Below are 14,158 nucleotides of genomic sequence, written 5' to 3'. Positions count from 1 at the left end.
GTATTTAATTGTTTAAATAAAAAATTTTCCATTGATAATATAGTTAAATTATTGAGAAAAGAATCTTTCATGCTACTACGCAGTCTTGTTTTAATTAATTTAATTTTACTCATGACTCTTTCGGCAGTACATGAGGTTGTGGGAATGGTTAATAGATATTTATATAAAATTCTTAAATTAGGGAAAGCAGAAAAATTTAAAAGTAAACGATAAGGTAAAATAAATGATTAGTTTTTCCAATCTGAATCGTAAGTCCCTGAATTATCATTATCATCAGAAGAAGCTAAATAATGTATTGGTAAAAATATTTTAATTAAATAAATTTACAATTCTCAGAATCTGACAAATCTTTAGATTCTTGAACCTCTAGGTCATGAGTATTAATTACATTCCCCATTTTGTCCATCTTATAAATATTTCTAAACTTCAACATTTCTTCGAAAATTTGACTTGAATTTAAATTGTAAAATTCACAGATATCCTCGATATCTTCTTTAATAATTGATTTTTCTGCCATTCCCTTTGGCGTAAAAAATGATGTTTGATGTAAATATTTCATGGAATCATCATTAAATCTTTCGTTAAACTGCATAATAATTAAATCGAGTGCAGCATAAAACACACCTATTTTAAAGCTAAAAAAATTTCTATATTTATTTGATGATGAAAGTATATATACCATACCTCTCCTTTTTGGATTGTACTTTAAAAATCAAAAGGTAGATTTCTAACATCTTGTGCCTTTTAAAAAACATCCAAAAATTCAGTGTTACTATCTATTAGATTAAAAAATAATTAAGACAATAATTTATATTATACTTCTCAAATTAATCAAGCAATCTTTTGCCTATTGAATTTGATTTATTGAAAATCCTATATCCTTCGAAATGGTTTGCAATTTGTACAAATCAACAATATTTTATCCAAAACACAAAGTGATAAGATAAAATCAAATTTTTCTATTCTAAAGACTATAGCACTAGCCATAGTGGAAGTGGCAGGATCTTCAGATCCTTTAAATTTGTTAAAGCTGCCCTCAAGGCATCATAAAGTTGAAAAAATTTACAATAGCTTTATATGAAGATAGCCAGCTTCTTAATAAAAAAACATTTAAAATTTAAATAAATAAGGAACTATTACCGAGTGGTATTCTTGACGCGTAGAAATCGTTGCGATTTTTTCAGATCATTACACTGAAATTTTTTGAGTACCTCATATCTTTTTACACCATTAAAATAGACATAAATCTCATCTAGTATTCCTAGAACATTTCGAAGTTCTTTAATTGATTGGCATAATTGAACAACGATTAAATTTAATCGATGACAATAACACCAAATAAAAGCTGCCTTTGGCGCCTCTGCTCTAATCAAGGCTTGCACACCATTGATTCTTCCACTCATGTTTGAGGCGCCATCATAACTTTGCCCAACTAGATATTCAAGGGGTAAATTCATCGAGCCAAGTTTGGATATTATATTATGCTTTATATCGAGACCTGTGGTATTTCCCGTACAATATATGTCAATCAATCTTTCAACAGGCTTCGGCGTCTCACTATTTTCAACATATCTTACTATCAAAGCTATTGCTTCTGATTTCGAAACATCGTATGTGCCATCAACTATGATTGAAAAGCACCTGTTAAATGTAATCTCATTTTGAATTTTTTATGCCATTTATCTAGACCTTCACATGCCCATTTTGAATTTGCGTTTGGACCATCAAATAAGATACATGTTAAGCAAAAACTTTATACATTTTAATACTATAAGTAATCCAATTTCTAGGAATTTTGCTATTGTCAATATTGGTTAATATTTTTAGGCATATTTTAAAATTGGAAAAATAATTTATGACAAGAAATTTCGGATAACAAATTTACTAAACATCGACCAAAATTTCCGTCAATACATTAAATTAAATATTAAGTGGGGGGGGGGGGTCTTATTGTTACATTCATAAACCAGAAATCACATGATCATGATGGATGTAAAAAAAGTACCCCCACTTAAATTTACTGAAGCAGTTGCTTCGGACCACGCCCGTTGTAGGGGCCCTGAATGAGGTTATTAAGAATTTATCATCTCTTATATTATGCCATGTGCAATTATTAAATAATCATTTGTGATTATTTTGGTTAATATTTTTAGGGCATATTTCGAAATCGGAAAAAAATAATTTTATGACAAGAAATCCACCTAATAAGACCACCCCCCCCCTCCCCATTTATTATTTAATTTAATATGTATACCGAATCACGAGGTCGAGTCCTATATCATAAACGAGAAATCACTTGGTTATGGATGGGTTGAGTAAAACAATAAAAGAATTAAATATTAGAAGCAGTTGCTTGGAGCCTCACCGTTGTAGGTGCCACTGATGCCCGGGTAGGGTTGACTCTCGTTCCCCAAGAAAAAATTCCAGAAAAAAATAACATTTTGAAAAAAAGTAAAGATATATATTTTTTTTTTTTTAAAATTTAAAACTTCTATAAAAACTAAATAGAGCTGAACAGAATGAGATATTTTTTTTTTTATTAAAAAATGATAAAGTATACTTTTAATTTTAATAAAGGTTTTAGAAATAAATAGAATAAATTATCAAAAAAAGTTTTTAAAAAAATTATAGCGTTAAAGTTTTGAAAAATTTTTAAAAAACACCGGCAACTTTTCGGGCGTGAAATCAAAATATCGCCTTTCGTGAGCGGGCGGGTCGGGTCGGGTCGGGTCGAGTCGAAAATTTTTTAGCGGTAAGCTTGAATATTTTCATTTGCCACATTTATTTTTTTACCATTTAATTTATATAAAAACCATTTTTTTCGAGTATTATAAAGCATAAAAGTAATACATATTCAAAATATCTCTAAAAAATAAAAATTTCTGGTGCCAGCCAGTTAAAAAAAAATTATTTTTGTTATAAATATCCGAACCGTACCCGTAACCGAACCGATATAATTATTTTTTGAAGGAGTAAAAAGAACCTTTATAAAAAACTGGTTTAAACCGCTTTAAACCGGTTCAGTTTTTATATTTTAGAACTGGAAATAATTTGAATATCCAGAATCATATAAACGTGCTCTTAATAGTACTGGCGGTTCCCGCAACACAAGTTTCTGTAGAAAGGGCCTTTTTCGGGGGCTAAAATTCGTGTTATCGTCACGAACAAAGAGGAATCTATTTATACTTGAAAATATATTACTTATACATTTAAATAATATATTTAAAAATGAGTTATTTTGAATATATATAATTTCATAGATGCTTGTAATAAAAAATACATTAGAAGACGGTGTTGCTTCGATAAAAAAAAAAATTTCTAACCGTAATGAACCTTTATAAACCGAGGAGAAAGAGTAATTATATTTATTTTATATTTTTTTCAGGGGGATTCTGAATTTTTTTTCGTGGGGATTCGGAATGTGGGGATTCAAGATTTAAATCCCCACGTTTGGGATTCCGAATCCCAATACGACATATATAAACCCTTTTAAAACATTGGGAATATAATTTAAATGTGTTTAAAATGCAAAGCATCCATAGCATTTTTTGGGACTGCATCAACCATCATAGGTTAATTTTATGGACATAGTTTTTCAGCTAATAAAGCATCATAAGATACTTTAACATCTTCATGATAAAAATTTAACAAATATTTGGTAAGTCTTTCGTGGAAGTAATATCTGCAGATTGGTAAGTGCTGCATGATGAATTAAAAACCATTCATTTATTTAGCTTATAAATGTATCTAAGAGAGGAGACATTTGTTTTATAATACTCTTCTACTGAACCTATATTAATGTATTAACGATGAGCTTGCCTCGCTGCAAGTCGAAGGAGACAAATATTAAACACGTATAGCTCTGATTTTGACTCAACAATAACATATAAAATATGAAATTTTTCATCAACATTAGCTCTAATTTCCTTGAGTTCTAATAAAATGCTCTCCGCTATTCTCATCTTCTTAATCAAGTCAATATCATGTTTTTGAAAAGTATTACATAAAATAGTTGTATAATTAAATAATACATTCTAATGAGAAAAAAAATTTGGAATAAGCATTGAATCCAATAATTTTCTTGCTTCTGAGGAAATATTTCTTTCAGGCCATTGTGATATTTCAGTGATAGCAAATAATTGGCTCTTCTAACCCCATAAAAGCTGTTACTGCTTGATGGCGAAGACACTGTCTCGTTGGACAAGCTTGCAATTTCTTTCTCCCTGTTGCACAAGGAATTTCAGAAATAATTATTATTTGACTAGAAATTTGAAAATGTTAGATAAATAAAATTTGAAAATAAAAAGTAAATATCACCCCGGAAAACTTGAAATCGAAATTAAATGATAAAATAACTTAAAATATATCCTGCATCTGCATTTTTTAACTTTGTAGAGGGGATTTGTCCCCCTGCCTCCCTCCCCCCCCCTACTGCTTAGGCGCCTGCTACTAATTATTTAGAATTTTATATCAGTATGCGTAAATTTTTCTTTTATTATTTCTTGATCTTACCCATAAATGGGTGAGATAAAAATTACAAATCAATTTTTAAAAAAAATATCGGGATCGTTTTAAGTGAATACCGACAAATATCGGGTTCAAAAAAATTGGTAGATCGATCCGGTGATGCCCCTACAATGATTAGAAAACTTAATTATATTATAACATTATTATTTTTAAATGAAATAGGAGAGCAAGAAGAGTTGATAGCATCGCATTCTTCCCTCGTATATATTTACCGCGGGCGATATTTTTTTGGAGTCGTTGTCAGATGATTCAAGGTTATCCGTCAATTTGTGAGTGGGAGACAGTGGACCGGGGGAAGTCTTGCTTTTAGGCATAGAAACCTTTTTAATTCGCTTAACCTTAGTTAGCTCTCCGTTCGAAGCGAGCGCCTTGTTTGTGGGGGAAGGTTCTAACTGCGATGGTTGGTTAGAGTAATTGTTTGAAGAAGGGACGTTGCGAGACGTTACGTTGTTAAATTTGGCTGAGTATATTATACATATAATTATATATATAATGTATATATTAGAGAACTGCACGGGCTGTCCGTAGCCCGACCCGAAAATAAATAATAATATTAATATCTTAAATAGTCAGTATAATTTATAATATTAATTATAAAACCATATTATTTAATATTTATCACATTTTAGGATTAAAATGTCAATCATATTAACATGTCATGTCATTATTAATTATTATTTTATAAACCTAACAAAAACTATTTTATCACTAAATTGTGTGTTTCCCGTGAATTATAAGATAAGACATATTTTATGTACTAAGGATAAGTTTTATTTATTATTTATCTAGCCTATACATTGTCTTTTTTAACATTTGTTTCAAAAAATTTCCATATAAAATTTAAGATTGGGATTTGATTCAGGGGAACTTTTTCTATAATTTAAATTTCACTATCATAAATGTTAATCATCCTAGAAATTAAAAAATATTATATAAAATTGGTAATGATATTCTAAGTTACATTTATATATAAAATATAATCTTTACTTATTTCGTTTTGGTATTATTATTTTTTTATCTATCTACCTTAATATGAGTTGTAAATTTTCCAGCTAATTTTGGTTGTCAATATTTCAAAATATGGCAGAAAAAAATTAGGAAATTAATACAAGATTCTCAAAGAAAATAAGATGTATACCCTGATATGTAAAATTTAAAACATGAATATTAAAAAGAATCGGTATCTGTATCTTTTGTCAAGAAAATGAAAAAGATACAAGATTCTTTTCAGAATTAAGGATCTTAGATACAGATATTAGTAACTTATTAAAAATGTCAAAATATACTGAGTACAAGATATAAAGGGATCTTGTATCATGTATCTTAGATACAAGTATTCGCAGTACTGCCCAACTCTGTTTATTTCAATCTAATTGATTAAAGTCATTTTAAATATTTTTTTTAGATTTTAGACACAGCAATATTAAAAAAAGCATCTCAATGGATGCAAAATTAAAAAGAATTGGTGAAAAGATTAAGACAAAAGAATATGAAGTAAGGGAGAATCTTAATGGAAAATCCGATGTATGGAAGAAATTTTCATTTATATATGATGAAAATAAAGAAAAGCTTAATTATGTCATTTGTATTATATGCAAATTTATTTATGTATATAATTCAATAACAACAGGTTAGATATTTATACATAAAATATGATCTTATTAAATTATTTTAGGCACAAATCAACTTAAAAGACATAAATGTGTATATACAAATACAAGTACAACAGCAGAGAGTAAAAATACACAATTAACAATTGATAGTCTTTTTGGTACTGATCCGAAAAAACTCAAAAGTTGTACAAAATTGAAAAAAGAGTGCACAAAGGTGCTTACTATGTTTTGTGGACGTGATTTGAGATCATTTGATACAATTCATGGGGAAGGCTTTGTTGATTGTTGCCAATATTTTGTCAAAAGTATAGCTCTTAAATTCCTAGCTATCCCTGTTTCGTCGGCTAGCAGTGAAAGGGCGTTTTCAGCTGCTGGTAGGGCCTTTGAGGAGAGAAGGACTCGTTTAAAGCCAGATAAACTGGACGCCTCTTTATTTATATATCATAATTATTCACTTTGTGATAATTTTTATAATGATATTGATGAGGTCAATATAATATAATATGTTCATTATATTTTTTATATATTTATTAACTTTTATATCATATCTATATTCGCATAAATGATGCTTATTGTATTATATAATCGTTATAATTTTTAAATTCGCTTGTATATTAATCGTTTTATAATATAATATATATCTTGAATAGATTATGGCCGTCAAATAAACTTTTATTTAAGGTGGCTGAACTGAATAAATACACATAAATTTTTTTTGGGTTATTATAATATTAAAACTTAAATTGCAAAATTTTATTCGGGTCGGGCTCGGGTCGGGCTCGGGTCGGGCTCGGGTCGGGCTCGGGTCGGGCTCGGGTTGCGAAAAAATTACTTTGCAGTTCTCTAGTATATATACACAGAAAAAAATGATAAACTTAAGATAAAAAATCTACCAGGTTGTGAAACAAGGATTTTAATTTCAACTGCGGTATTTTTGGATATATTTTATTTATATCATCACGTAAGAATCGGTTATTTTTATCTCCACTTTTTCCAATTTTACGAGAGAAATTTATATAATTCATTATCTGTGCTCTAAATATGAAGTAGTTCTTTCCTAATTAAATTTTTTTTAATTCAAAGTTTTTTTAACACTTAATTATATAAAAAATAACCATGATATTTTGCTCAAAAGATTTTTTTTATTCTTATAAAATAAGAGATAGACAAACCACCATTTTTAGCAATTAACCTATAAGTTTTTTTAAAAATCTAGGCACGAAAATCCGTTTTACAATCAAAGCTAGAGAATTTTTATATATAGATAGAAATTTTTAGATATAATTGTGGTTACTTTTTTGGTATCGCATTTTTAAAATTGTATTTTATAGTGTTTTAAATATAATGATAAGTGTTATTATTGTTTCTTTCTTTCTTTCTTTCTTTCTTTCTTTCTTTCTTTCTTTCTTTCTTTCTTTCTTTCTTTCTTTCTTTCTTTCTTTCTTTCTTTCTTTCTTTCTTTCTTCTTCTTTCTTTCTTTCTTTCTTTCTTTCTTTCTTTCTTTCTTTCTTTCTTTCTTTCTTTCTTTCTTTCTTTCTTTCTTTCTTTCTTTCTTTCTTTCTTTCTTTCTTTCTTTCTTTCTTTCTTTCTTTCTTTAAAATATAAATAAGTTACTACTTATACGAATTTCCAAAAAAAAAAACGAAGAATGGGAAATATAAAATGAATATTTTGCAGGCTACGGGTCAGGGTATGGCCTAGTTTGCTAGCACATCCTTTTTGCATCATTCCCTTATATATGTTTCTTTTTTTCGATTAATTTTTTTAAAACCGTGCAATCGTCCGGCTCCTATAACGGGTAGCGAAGCTGTGTTAGGAAAATGACTCTTAGAAGCGACGTTCCTAAAATTAGCGTTCTTAGTGTATTGAAAAACGTGGGGTGCTTTGAGTATCCCGCGGACATCGACCTCTATTTCCGGCGTTATTTGATTGGAGGAGAGAAGAGAGCTGATAAGATTATCTTTTTAATATAAGATAGAAGCAATTATTTATTTTGGGTAAGGTGCTTTTAAATCATTGATTTTTAAAAAAATCAAGAAAATCAATTTTCTTTTTTTTAAATTCCAAATATTATAGTTGGATACCATCTCACATTCAAAGATTATTAATAAAAATTATATACTATTTACAGGGTATCTAAGATACAAAATAAATTCGAAAAGATCTTGTATCCAAGGTATAAATTTTAAAATATCTGTATTTTAAACAAAGTACTACTTTTATATTAAAATTAAAAAATGATATTATTTTAAAATTTAAATTAAAAATTTAATCCTAGTTTAGATATTTTGCGATAGGGTAAATGTTATATGACGTTTATTAAACAACTCCCATATTTCAGTAAAATCGTTGTACATACATCATTACCTTAAATATTATGAACCAAGTTATTAGAAGATATAATAACATAACCGGAAAGTGAAACAATGATGCTACACAAGGAAAATACAATTACAAATATAAAATAACCATATTTAAATGTAAAATTTTTTGGAGATGCCCAACACGAACATACCAATACAGATCATTTAAAATTACTGCATTGCAAAGAATGCCACTTATTTATAAGTGACTCCTCTATAGATGCGTCATCTAATTTCGTCAACTATCTTAAAGTGTGTATTACATAATTTTATCAAAACATTTATAATGATATAATATTATATCCTTCATTTCATAGGCGTTGACTTCATTATGGCAGCGGGGTTCTCGTTCCCATTTACATATTTTTATAGGGGGTTGTACCCTATAAAAAATTTGACGAATTATTATGTCTCATCCAAAAAATGAAACAAAGAGGGAAAAAAACTTATTTAAATACTATTATTATTTCTATATTGCATTCGAAATGCTCTTTCGCCTTTAAAAAATTAAATAAATCCGCCAGAAATTTCGTATTTAATTCTGAACTAGGATGGTATAGCTGGAAATAATTGCTCGGCTAACCAACATAATAACTCATTTTAATACTATATTTTTTGGTATTTCTAAGCCCTAAGTTGTCCCGATTAAAAAAAATTTTTTTTAACCCTAAGCTGAATTGCTGTTTCTTTAGTTTTAGTAAATATTTTTTATTTGAGCTCCGGGTTCTTGGTCATAGCCTGTGAATTTTAGGACCAAGCAAACTTAAAAAAACTATGAAAATGAGTATAAAAAAGAAATATGGAAAATATTTAATTATCGTAACACACCACCATGTTGCAAATATGATACCTAGCAAATTAATGTTTTCAAGATCAATTAGAACAAGGACTCAATAAAACCTTTGGAGAATAAAGAGAATAAATTGATTGAATGGCAAAATATCGTCAAATAGAAATATCAAATTAGGTGACAAAGTATGGCATAAAACTTCCAACGAAAACATGCGGGAACAAAGGTGTCAATTATAAAAAGGAAAAGAAGAAAATTTATCATTTCAAATAAATACTAGAAATAAGATAAAAAGACATTATGATTCAGCTAAAAAAAAAAATCATCGAACCTTTATTACAAATGAAATTATTGAAACAAACTCGAAAAATATAAATATTGATAACTTTGAACCGAGCACAATTTTATGTTAGAAGGGGAAAAGGTGATGCACAAGAGTATCAAATTGTTCAAGTTAAAGGTCAAATTATTTAAGTTCAAGATCAAACTATGCAAGTCCTATCAGAAATCAAACTTTACAGAAACTTGAGAATTACATTATGGATATGGAAAAAAAACGACTTACAACGATATAGAGAAATTCAAAAATATAAAAATTAATTAAAACGCTATAAATAAATCGACGGAGGGATAAAACGCAAAACATAAATTTAAAAAATTCTTATAAAACATAAATGCACGAAATATGGTTAAATTGACTTATCTTACATTATTTGCGAATCAAAATTCTTCTCTTCTCTTCTCTTCTCTTCTCTTCTCTTCTCTTCTCTTCTCTTCTCTTCTCTTCTCTTCTCTTCTCTTCTCTTCTCTTCTCTTCTCTTCTCTTCTCTTCTCTTCTCTTCTCTTCTCTTCTCTTCTCTTCTCTTCTCTTCTCTTCTCTTCTCTTCTCTTCTCTTCTCTTCTCTTCTCTTCTCTTCTCTTATTAATTTTGCATCAAGTTAAATATTTTTTATATATTCATAATTTTCGTATAACTAGTTTATTTTTATAATCATTTTCCTTAGCTTAAAATTTTCAGCTCATTCAAACGAAGCACAACACATTTTTATATTTTATTTAACTAGCTTTTATATTTTTTAGATAAGAATTATTCATTGTAAAACTTAAAACTATTCAAAAAATAACTTTCATTTTGTGATATATTTTATCATTTTATTTATTTATTTTTTTTATCATTTTTATAAAATGTATATATAAAGAAATGAATTTTATCAATTATATTCAGTACAAAATTTCATTATTAAAAAAAATGAAAAAATAAAAATAATTCGTCTTTTAACCAAAGATGTGATACCGAACCCTCGTATTTTGACCGTACCAGAATCCGGAACCTTCTTAAAAGTGGAGGATCCAAAGGTTCTAGGTGTCATGAAATCGTAAAATCATTTATTTTATCTTCGCGGTTTTCTTTCAATTTCTTCTTGGACTTCCATTTTATTTAGAGATTGATATCATAAATTATTTTCTAGTGTAGGTGATAATATTTTACGGTGTAAATTTATTCATAGATTTCCTCGCCAATATATATTGCATCAGATTTGCAGCCTATACTCTACAATTGGCTATTAATGATTGCCTAAAAAAAATAATCATTTAACTATCCTTGATAAAGCAAGGTATGTTGCAAAATATTTAAGAACTCCCACAATTGTAAGAATTTTAAAATCAATGAAGTGGGATTGCACAACACCTCAATTTGTATGATGCTAGAATGATTATTAAGTTTGAAAGATTTCTGTAACGATTTTATTATAGGATCATGTGAAATCATTTTGTCGAAAGATGATTGGTGCCAAATAAAGGACCTTACTAGTGTATTAGTTCCTTTAAAAATAATAACATTAAGATTACGATCAGAACAATTATGTTTATCTGATTTTTATGGCATATGGATTAGATGATTAGATTTAGAAAGATTTACTAGTCCTTTTTCATACGAAATATTAGAAGACATGAAATTCGAAAGCAATAATATTTGCAAAATAATTTTATATACGCTTCTATATATTTACTCGATATCAAGTTTTCTTGAGTATTGAGCAATAATATTTGCAAAATAATTTTATATACGCTTCTATATATTTACTCGATATCAAGTTTTCTTGAGTATTGAGCAAAAACAAATGGCTAAAGTTCGTCATAAGGATTAATGACATGCCCAAAATTCCATTATTTACAATATATTGTAGGCTACGACAATAATACCTACTGGGTTGTAGTGATGATAATGATAATGATAGCAACATTGATGATCTTGAAATTTTATTTTTAGATAGAGGAAAAAAAATATTCAACAGATAGAAAGGAGAAAATGTCTATTGCATCTTTAATAGAAGAGAATAAAGGAGGATACATATATTTTAAAATTCTGGGAAGAAAATTAAATATATCCAGAATTATATATATTGTCTAATCGTCATGACTGTACCGGCGACACAAGTAGTACAATAATTTATGAATTATAAAGATAACTATCTATTTTAGGTAACAGTAAAACGTGGATATTCATCTTTGAAATATGTATTGTCTAATTTATGCGGCTCAAAGATGATATTTAGAGCATATTATGATTGTGCGATTGAATAAAACATCTAAAATATAATTTATTTTCATTTTAAAATTTTTTTTATTTGTAAATTATGAATTGTGTATATTAAAGTTTATTACTATAAATGAATGAAAAAAATGTCTTATTTTGAGTCATTTTTTTTGTTCCAGGAACAGAACCCTGAACCCGGACATTTTTAACATTAGTAAAAATGTTGGAAGGTAAATTTAATATTATAGTTTTCTTTCCTTATCTTCTCCTGTCAATTTATTAGAACTATTATCTTGAAGATCTTTGCAAAGAAAAATATTTGAACTTGATAATTTAAAAAGAGTTATTGAAAGCTCAGACATATATGTGCACTACTGCTGATATTTAGTCTTAGTTATAGATGTCAAAAAATATTATTTTTACGAGTGATTAAGATATTATAATATTGATTAAAATAATTTCTATTTTTATAATTTTCCGATGTCCTCGCCATGTCATGTCATCGGTAAGTATTTAATTATTTTTATTTAAAAAAATAATTAAAAAAATTAATTACGACATTTAAAAATATCGAAAAAGATAATAAAAATTAATATTTTATCGTGTTTTGTATGCAGTATTTCTCCAAATCATTCTATTCTAAATTCAACCTCAAATAGTATTCAAGATTCAATTCTAATGGGTCACATAAAATATTAATTACAGTGTTGTGCAGATTCAAGTAAAATTAGAACTAATGAGTGTCACGTGAAATTTTAATAATAATGATTTGAAGTAAATTATATATATATGATATCAATTAGAAAAGACACATCTAATGATGACTTCTTTGGGGGTTCAGTGCATTATTAATTTTTTATATTTTTCCTTTGTTTTTTTTAGATAACAGGCCCTGTCTCTTAACATCTCTCAATGATTGTACAGATGTCGATTTATCTCTCATCTCCAGCGTCTACATGAGCGGGAGGGGTAGGAACAGTTTGCACCCTATTTTTTTGATCGGGGCAGGGGATAGGCTGCTTTAATGGGGGTAGGATAAATTTTTTGGGGGGTTATCTATCAAATTTTGAGATGAAATAGGACAAAATTTATTGCTGTAAAAATTAATACTTTTATTATAGAACTATTATAATACAATTCATCGACCAAATCTATATATTGCAAACAATCATACATATTGTTTTCCGAATAAAACTTTCTGCTATCCTTTTAAACGTTATTTAAAAGGTTTAGAACATTTTCAGCATGCCATAATAATCAATTCATTGTAAATAATGGAGGTTTTAAAAAATTGAATTTATTGTCTAAAAAAATAAATTCTGTATATTCACCAAATATCGATAGTTGGTAGTAGAGATATATTAATTTAAGTTACCCTAGATAAAATTCTCTGAAAAGGGTAATCAATAAAATTAAAAAAGGTGAAAATAATAATAGAAAGACACTGCGGCCGAAGTCGGTAAATTTTTTTATGGGGTAGTCAAAGGTTTCTGAAGGGGGCTTGCATCCAGTGAAAATCCTGTCCTGTCATGTAGACGCTGCTCATCTCCAAACAAAGCAAGTGACAGGTTTAATCAACAATTGACGTTCCAAAAATCGTGAAACCCAACAAATTGTACCAACCATACAAAATATTTTTCTTCTCCCCTTTTTCCTTTCCTCTTTCCCTTTCCTTTAAAATCACGTGATTCATGTAAAATATATGCGCCCAATCACGTCCGCCAAAAATTTTAAGAAGGGCAGTCACGCCTAATAATTTAAACCACCGCCCGCGCCACCCCTTTCTATTAATTAAAAAATATATAACAATATTAATAATCAGTAGATAAATTTATAGCCAACTATGACCAGATCTGTAGAATTAATGTGACGACTATGCGAGAGTTTTAATGAATGACAGATAAATAAAAGATGATGTATAACTTTGAATGTCAAGAGGGCAGGATCCCTCCATGTCCAATATGAGCATCCCGTTGAGGATGCAACTCCTGAGTTCAAGGAGAGAGTGTAAGGCTAGCGTGGCGACCCTGGGCTTGGACCACCGGTGGCTGCCTGGCTCCACGTCCTCTTCAAACTTGACCCATCTGTAGGTTAAAAAATATCCATGTTTGTTCTAAATGATTGGCATTTTAATCACGAAAATTATGATTCATTCAAGGTTATCTAAAGTGAAAAAAAAGTTTTAGATAGTTTAACAGAAAATTTAAGTCCCCCTTGACTAGAATTAAAGTTTTATTTTAATCGTTGTATTGTATATATATGTTATTGACGTAATCAGTTAATACACGTTATTGCCTAAGTCAAGTCGTTTAATATCTAACAGAAT

General features: G+C 28.4%; 1 protein-coding gene across 1 annotated transcript in view; it reads right to left on the bottom strand.

Annotated features, from left to right (window-relative positions):
• The window catches only part of LOC135929724 (electroneutral sodium bicarbonate exchanger 1-like), a 54,875-nt gene that overhangs the window by 37,785 nt on the left and 2,932 nt on the right, over positions 1 to 14,158 (bottom strand). Inside the window, exons 2-4 of the mRNA XM_065466428.1 lie at positions 13,756 to 13,916; positions 7,912 to 8,100; positions 4,740 to 4,987 (exon numbers count right to left, since the gene is read on the bottom strand). Coding sequence (XP_065322500.1) covers positions 4,740 to 4,987; positions 7,912 to 8,100; positions 13,756 to 13,916 — 598 coding nt within the window. The remainder of the gene's footprint in view (positions 1 to 4,739; positions 4,988 to 7,911; positions 8,101 to 13,755; positions 13,917 to 14,158) is intronic.

The sequence above is a fragment of the Gordionus sp. m RMFG-2023 genome, chromosome 5, assembly GCF_954871325.1.
Source record: "Gordionus sp. m RMFG-2023 chromosome 5, tfGorSpeb1-WG-v2, whole genome shotgun sequence".
Taxonomy (NCBI): Eukaryota; Metazoa; Nematomorpha; class Gordioida; order Chordodea; family Parachordodidae; genus Gordionus; species Gordionus sp. m RMFG-2023.
Note: the sequence above shows the minus strand (reverse complement) of the source record. Positions and strands in the feature narration are given on the sequence as shown.